The 7,875-nt window shown below is 40.3% G+C and overlaps 1 protein-coding gene across 3 annotated transcripts; it reads right to left on the reverse strand.

Moving 5' to 3' along the window:
- Window positions 1–1,883: 1,883 nt before the first annotated feature.
- Window positions 1,884–4,954, reverse strand: LOC143109181 (protein FAM177A1-like). 3 transcript variants are annotated; one of them, XM_076271837.1, is made up of 6 exons: window positions 4,782–4,954; window positions 4,153–4,350; window positions 3,952–4,018; window positions 3,711–3,808; window positions 3,362–3,487; window positions 1,884–2,495 (listed from the first exon to the last, which is right to left on the reverse strand). In XM_076271837.1, the coding sequence occupies exons 1-6, from the start codon at window positions 4,851–4,853 to the stop codon at window positions 2,430–2,432; spliced, it is 627 nt and encodes a 208-aa protein (XP_076127952.1). In that variant the 5' UTR covers window positions 4,854–4,954; the 3' UTR covers window positions 1,884–2,429. The 3 variants fall into 3 exon arrangements, with proteins under 3 accessions (XP_076127952.1, XP_076127953.1, XP_076127951.1); XM_076271838.1 differs by having other exon boundaries at window positions 1,884–2,498; window positions 4,782–4,951; XM_076271836.1 differs by lacking the exon at window positions 1,884–2,495 and having other exon boundaries at window positions 2,506–3,487; window positions 4,782–4,950.
- Between the last annotated feature and the right edge of the window lie 2,921 nt (window positions 4,955–7,875).

Raw genomic sequence — 7,875 nt, forward strand, 5'->3', positions numbered from 1 at the left:
GATTGCACTGTGGTCTGTGACAACAATATGAAAATTCTGCCAGTGAGTCAATATGTCCTGAGTGACTAGTCATGGCAGAACACCAGTCACAGCATTCCTCTCCCGACCGCTGGTCATACGACCATCCGTGAGGTTGCGTTCTATTCTGAGATATTACACACTTCAATACACTCCCTACCCTCACATTACTCAAAGCTACATTTATAAAGCGTGCCATTATACAGGCCAGATGTGCTTCTGGCCTGGGGAATGTCTCAGACAATGGAAAGTTGCTGAATGGTGACTAAGGCAACCGTCAGCAGTTGGGTGAGGGGAGGCAAAACCGGTAACTTCATTTGTGTATGAAGCATGTGTGTGTGTGATTCCCAGCAGATGGGATGTGTGTGTTTGTGTGTGTGTGTGTGTGTCTGTGTATACCACAGATTCTTCCCCTGCCATAGCTCTCTGTGACAGAGCGTACTATTGTACTGTCCACTGACAAAACCCTTTCTTGTGCGGTTTGTGGTGGATAAGGACTTTAAATTAAGACCAGCAGAGAGGAAGAAGAGGATAAGGAAGAGCCGTCCACTTGACTGGACTACTGGAATCTCCACACTAGACTCACAGCCAGTGACTAACAGGTTACATCACAGATTCTGCATTATTCACTCACCTACTGCACATTTAGTCATATTTAAAAAAAAATAGTTAATCAAGTGATCACCATATTCTATGGTCTATTCTGTTGAATAAACATAAACAATGTAAGAAATGGTGGCCTTTTTCTGACCAAGCGTGCTTTTTAAAAACAGCATTAGAAACAGCTAATTTCTAAATAGACAGTTAAAGAATTATTGGGTCATTCAGTGTCAAATCAGACAGAATCCAAGAAAATGGTTGCCACACCATCTCAGATTTTGCTAAGAGTTTGTCTTTACAATGATTAGGTTTCAAAACTAACAGCCGGGTGTGTTAGTGTTAGCGCTCTGTTTGTGGAGTGTAAAGATAGTTTCTGGTCTATTCTAGTCTGGTCTATTACGTATCGCACCGCTATAATTTCTATTGTAACCAGCTCCTTTGATCATAAAGCTAAATATTACAGCATAAGCTCCACCAGAGACCAGAGCGCTTCAGTTACGTGCCTGGTGTAATACCTGTAAAGTTTTTTCAGTTTTTACAATTACTTTTTTTGATCTTCCTTGATTTATTTAGTTATTAGATTCTCAAAAATGCCTTATCTTGGAAGCCATGTTTGGGTGTCAATATCTTAACAAGTATTATTTGTAGCCTGATCAGACTTGTAGGATGGAACACAAACATGTGCTCAGTATGACTTGTCCATTTAAAGGCTGTACTGTTTGCTCATTGATTTACATTTTTATATATGTATCTATGGTACAACATTATATATGTATCTATGGTACAACATTGCCATTTTTATATGGTACAACATTGCCATTTGTATATATGTATCTATGGTACAACATTGACATTTTTATATATGTATCTATGGTACAACATTGCCATTTTGTACACTAAATGCCTGTACAATGAGCTACTTCCACATAGTTGTTGATGGTTGTTGATTGGCTGCTGTGTGAAATCCCCTACCTATTCATGGGTTTCATCAGGTCCCTTTCCACAGGTGTATAAAATCAAGCACCTTAATTATCAATGCAGACTGCATGGTGCTTGATTACCGTAATACACCTGTGGAAAGGGACCTGATGAAACCCATGAATAGCACTAGGAATTTAATATCTCTCCTATGTACAGTATATATAAAAAAACATTATTTGTGGAGACTTCAAATATTGGCACAACATTAATAAGATATTGCATTTAAAGGAAATATAATAATTGATACCAAATGGGTACAAAAAACAACTTAATAATATCCTCAATGTCATTCTTTTTGCACTTTTATTCCCAAATATAGGGCCTTGAGCATGCAATACAAACTTTTAGTGGTTCAGTCATGCCAAGAACAGTCTGTCTTCCGTCCTACAAAGTTTGGGCTATGCTATGAATACTTTGCAATACATTAATGTCCAAACATGGCTTCCCAGATGCATTACATTTTTCAGGCTGTAAAACTGAAATGATATCAAGGGCTAAAAATATGAAGACATACGGTTTGAACAGAATTATTTTACAGGTCTTGAGACCCATTTATGATATAGACAAGGTTTGAACAAAATCATCTTTCAGTGGTCTTCTTGAATAAACAGCTTGGTGAAAAAAAGACTCATATTATGAGCAGACATACTGTATGAATCTAAGAAGACAGTCTGAGAGGGCAGCAGGAGGACAAGCCATTCCTTACGAGGCAGGCTCAGCTCCTTGTGCACTGGTTACTGATTGGACTTGCATGCTCTGAATTTCATCTGCCTGCCTTCACCTCACCCCGGGTGCACTCCGTGCATGTCTGACAGTCTGACAGAATGACCTCAGCTGCCCTCGGACCTTCCACGGACAGAGAGGCCCTTTGTAGCCAACTGGGAAGACGTCAGCCCCTACTACAAACACACGTAACAAGCGAAACCAGGCAGACAGATAAGGAGAGTAGGCTACACAAAGAAGAAGAATATTAACAAAAGGCACAAATGAGGAACATCCATATGCATTACAGACAGTTTTATTAGAGTGTGTTAAATAGAAAAAAATAATACAAAACTTTACGTAACGTAAAAAAACCTCCAGGAAAAAAAAGAATAAATAAATATATAAATAATAAGGTTTATTACAACTCATCAGTGAGTCATAGAGTTTAAGGCCTTTTTCCCAGCTTTGTATCTTTTAAGACTAGTGGGAGATGGCTGATTATCGAGTAGAATACCTCGCCACATTATCATCGAAGGCCTATCGAAGAAACAAATACCTAATTAAAGTGTTGACATGATGTAAAAAGAAGTGTTGAGTTGAGATATTATCTCAGGTCTAGTGTTACGTGAACTCACTCTATCTTAGGCTTCCTATGTGAGGAGTGCATTTAGGTCTATGGCAATGTTAGATTCCCCATCCCACAACTCTGTCGGTCCTTCATAACGTCTTGGTAGCGACAGCAACAGCAGCAGCAGCAGCAGCAGCTGTATTCTGCTTTGGGATCAGTCTAGTAAGGCCACTGGCGAAGAACGCAGAGTTAACACAGGAGCTCACAGGAGTCCTACCTATGGCCGAACGTCCTGTGTGGTTAATCCCTCAGAAACAAACCAGACTAGTGCACTAAATAAAAATTCTAGTTGCCTCACTCAAAAACCTGAATGGAAACAACGTAACGTTTTGGCTACTCGGGCCATTGTGGCTTTGGTTAAGTGCTGGTGACGATGGCGGGGATGCTAACTGCAGTAGCGGCTGGAGCCTGAGGGTCTCCGTGGGTCACCTGAGGGGCTGTTCCTTCCGGCTGGTGTGTCTCAGGCTCCCGGGTCTCACTGTTGGAGCCCTGCTGTTCCTCAAAGTACCGCTCGGCCTCCTCCGACAGGCGGTTGTCCTCTTCCTCTTCCTCTTTCTGAAAACAATACATTATGAGAGAGGCAGAAAAAAGTCTGCTATCAGGATTAAACACGGATAAATCTTGGTTCACAAATCACAAGTGACATACAAGTGTACATAATGAGAGTTCTGTATATTTCATTCATGTCAGATTCAGACACAAATCACAAATCATTCAGTTTTATCAATCAACCAGATTTTAACCTGAGAGAGACAATACAAGTCAAAGGTTTACAAACCTCCTTCTTTATCCTGTAGTACTCGTCGATGGCATACTGATATTTGGCAGAGGTGATACCAAAGAGTGATGCCATCCTCTCGCCCAAGTAATCACATGCTGAGAAGAAGAAAAGAAAAACACATAACAATCTTGGTTATTTAAACTAGTTGTCAAGTTCATTACAGCAACTCAAGAGTATATGATCATTTCACCGACTGTCAAGAATTACAACAGTTTCAATGTCTACAGCCATGGCTCACCTGAGATTGTAGATGTGGCAGCTCTCCACATTTGAAACCAAACATAAGGGCCCCAGGTCAGCTTGGACTGAAATGCAAACAGCATTACCCTGAACACCATGCACTTACTCTTTGAAAAATGAAGGAATATGCAAGTATGCTTAAAATATCCAACCGCCTACAAGATCTCTCTTTCTCTTTCTTTCTCTCTCTCACACACACCATGTCAACTGGAGCCAGAAGATCTTTCTTTTCTGGTTCTTTCTCATCCTCCTCCTCTTCTTCGTCTGTGCTGTACTCCTCCATGGTCTCTCCGTTGGAGAAATGTATGACCCTGCGAGGAGTCTTCTCCTGTCTCTGATCATTCTTCCCCAGGTCTCCCAGTTCCACACACTCAAAATCCTTCCCTGAGGTAGGATCCTAAGTGCACACACGTGCACACACACACACACACACACACACAATCAGTTTAGCCACAAATACAGGTGTCCACAACCTAACCCCTGAAAAGTTTTTGATTGATTTCAAGGGTGTTAAGATAAAACCAATGCAAGTCTGAGCAACACACATTTGAAAGACAAGTGATCCTCCTCTGTCATCTTTTGGACACAAGCTTTTCATTCCAGTGCAAACTGAACACCATTGGGTCCAAACAGTTTAACCGATTACGATCTATTTCCTAAAATGTCATCTGACGTTAAATAAACAGACGATGAGGAGGAATGTATTTGCACTGTCTAACAGTTGCAGCCGAAGAACTGACAGGCTAGCTAGATACATGTAGCCTATGCATTCGGCCCAGTAGAAGTCCTAATCGGCATTTCTGTTTCACGTTTGTAAAAACAGCTTACCGTCTCCACCATGTCCATCTTCTGCCCAACAGTGACATTAACATTGGTAAGGTATAGTGATATGTCAGCCATGGTGATGACTCCCAGTGCCTTTGTGTACCAGTAGTAAACTGACGTCTACAGTCTGACTTCCGTGCAAGCTTCACTACTTGAAAAATAAAAGTCCTTCTCATCGAGGATACGGGGATATGATAGCCTACTATCAAAATACAGGTCTAGTGACATTCTCTTTGTAAACCGTGACTTTTTTTAAACCTAGGAATGTAAACATTGAAATCACTGACTTAAGGCCACAGTCACTCTGTAGGCTACCACATTAAAATAAGATGCATATCGTCAAATGCAGACAGTTTGATATGCCTAGACGCTGTCACTAGGGTTACCACACGTTCTGGTAGGGATTGTTCTCTTTTTTAATGTCTGTCCCGGAAAATTGATAATCTTTCCGTGACACCAAATGTCCCGTTTTGGTTTGATAAAATGGGGCGCGAGACGGAGGAGGATATAGGCTACAATCAAAGTCAGGGCCAGTGGCGAAAAAAAAGAGATAGCCTACACAGGCCTACACAACGCCGACAGGGTGAAAATGTGTAACTTTTCGGAGTGGGTAGGCGAACAACTTAATATGCATAGTATTGTTAATGTTTTATGGATTAGCCTTATATCTTAAAAGAGCTGGTGAAAGGGCATTATAAGAACCGTTTAGACTCAGCAACCTTAAAGTGACAATGAATGCACCATTTAGCCTATAGTTAAACAGTATAACATTTGCAGCATTTGTTAATAAATTATTATTTAAAACCAGTAATAGGCCTAGTATACTAGTATTAGTATAGTAGTAGTACTATATATAATTAAAGGCATTTATTTTCACAAATCAAATGTGGCAAGTGCAACCCTAGCTGTCACTGATGGCCTGAGGAATTAACTTAAGCAAAACATGGATACAGGCTTAATCAAGGTAGGGAGACACACAGATATATGATAAAAGCATATCCCTTACTGTTACTGCTATTATTTAAACCATAAAAAAACGTCTTGTCTTCTAGGGCTATCGAAAATTATCTCCATTTTATTGGCCAGCCTGCTGCCATGCCTGTTTGTCAGAGATTATGAGAGGACCACCTTGAACATTCAATGACTTCAAATAAGGTAGACTTCTGTGTCTTGTAAAAAATGGTGTTAACACAACGTAGGGTCGCATAACCAATGCTGAATTTACGATTGGTCTACCTCCATCATGTGCATTATGGCTCCCAGATAGGCCTAGCCTACCAGGTGTTACATCATAGACATAATATACATGTATATTATGTCTGTGTTACATTCCTTGTGCTAGTCAAGTGCATTTCCTACAGCGGCCAATCAACAACCAAGCCTAAATTTACCATCAAAAACAAAATCACCAACAAGTCGTAATTGTAGGCCAAAAAACAACTAACAGAGCAGACTTCGAGAACATTTCATTTCACTGGGGTTAAGCTCTGATATCCAGTGATAGGCCTATTAATTGACCTCATGTCGCATGGCCTAGTTAAACAATCTTTGTTGGGTGGAGGAAGCCTTTTATTTTAAGTTGTTCCATGTGGCTGTTAGCTACTAACTGAATGTGTAGCCCATTTTAGAAACAATTGGAATTTAAGTTGATTATTTACAGTATAGCCTAAGACATCTTTACAATTGTTACCATCATGTTGGTGTATCATAATCCACATAACTTGGCCTGCACTTTGGTCTTGCTAAACAAATTCTTGTCGACTTTAATCTTGACATATCCATCAAAACTAGATTGGATCCAAAGTAGCTGCCACTGAATCTGGACAGTTGGTCTCAGACTCAATCAGTTGGCTGACGACTCAACAAAATGGCTTGTGTAGCCTAGATCAGGGGTTCTCAATGTTTTTGGTTCCAAGGACCCCTTTTGGGGGAGAAAATATTCCGAGGACCCCCTCATAACCGTAACAATAAAGCATGTCATTTGTATTCTCTGAAGTTGTGGACAGGTCCACTATCCCATGTTTTTTTGGCAGATGTGCAACTTCGTCTTTTGTCAGTTTTGGATTTTGTATCACTTGACAACATGGACTGACTCAAAAATGTCTACACATTCATCAAATAAGCCAAGTTAAGCAGTAGTCGGAATGGTTCTTCATGACCTAAGTTTTATGGGTGAAAAGGGGCATCATCTGTAGATATAAATTTTTAAAATAATAAAACTCAACTTTATAATTTCAAGCAAATTATTTTGCGGATCCCTTGGCTATGGGTCGCGGACCCCAAAGGTCCCCGGACCCCACTTTGAGAACCACTGGCCTGGATGATTTGGTGAAATTGTAGGCTACTTCAGAATTGGGTTTAGTAACAACTATAGCATACTAACTAACCCGCATGTTGAGATTGAAGTCGACATTATATTTCAACTTTATTCTCGAAATTTGTCGAGTTTAATCTCGTCATGGCAAAAATATATTTTTTTTCCTTATGTGTGGCCCTAATACTCTGTCGTAGATATAATATCATGCAATGGCCACCTTACACCAAACAACTTTGACAAGATTCGGGAAAGATTCTTGAAAGATTGTAGTCTTTTAACTAATACCCCCCCATTCAAGCTTTACTTAAAAGACTCCAATCTTTGAAGAATCTTTCCCAAATCTTGTCAAAGATTGTTTGGTGTAAGGAGGCCATAAGGCAGCCTGGCTGCTGTTATTACAAGGGCAGTTGAAAGTTAGGCTACCACAAAAAACCAAACAGAATGCATTACAAGAGAATGCTTACTGTAGCTCCTGCTTCTCTCTCCCAGATTCATGACCAGAAGATAATCATATAAATATTAAGTGAACAGCGATCAGTGTGCGGTGATTTTTGATCTTTCACTCTTGGATGATACTTACCTGCCTCACCTGCACCTGTTCAACTGAAGGTTTGTGCACAGGGACACTTATGGACTTTGATAATCATAGGTAGGTTAGGCTCTGACTCGCTCACAGATTTCAAAGTTGCAGGACCTCAAATGAGATGAAATGAAAGACATGGCAGGTTTCTGCTTGCTGAGAGGGATGCTGGATCACGTTTTCTCTGTGTGCTGAAATTA

Source organism: Alosa pseudoharengus, unplaced genomic scaffold (assembly GCF_046254945.1).
Source record: "Alosa pseudoharengus isolate Yale_2024_CS ecotype anadromous, Long Island Sound unplaced genomic scaffold, YU_APseudo_1.1 YU_APseudo_1.1_scf_7, whole genome shotgun sequence".
In the NCBI taxonomy this organism is placed as follows: domain Eukaryota; kingdom Metazoa; phylum Chordata; class Actinopteri; order Clupeiformes; family Clupeidae; genus Alosa; species Alosa pseudoharengus.

Bases quoted from the DNA above. Each gene is read 5' to 3' on its own strand.
- LOC143109181 (XM_076271836.1), bottom strand. From the start codon at position 4,853: ATGGCTGACATATCACTATACCTTACCAATGTTAATGTCACTGTTGGG. The intron at 3,809-3,951 runs GTGAGCCATGGC...TCTTCTTCTCAG, and splicing joins TGCCACATCTACAATCTCAG to CATGTGATTACTTGGGCGAG. The intron at 3,488-3,710 runs GTTTGTAAACCT...TATTGTTTTCAG, and splicing joins ACTACAGGATAAAGAAGGAG to AAAGAGGAAGAGGAAGAGGA.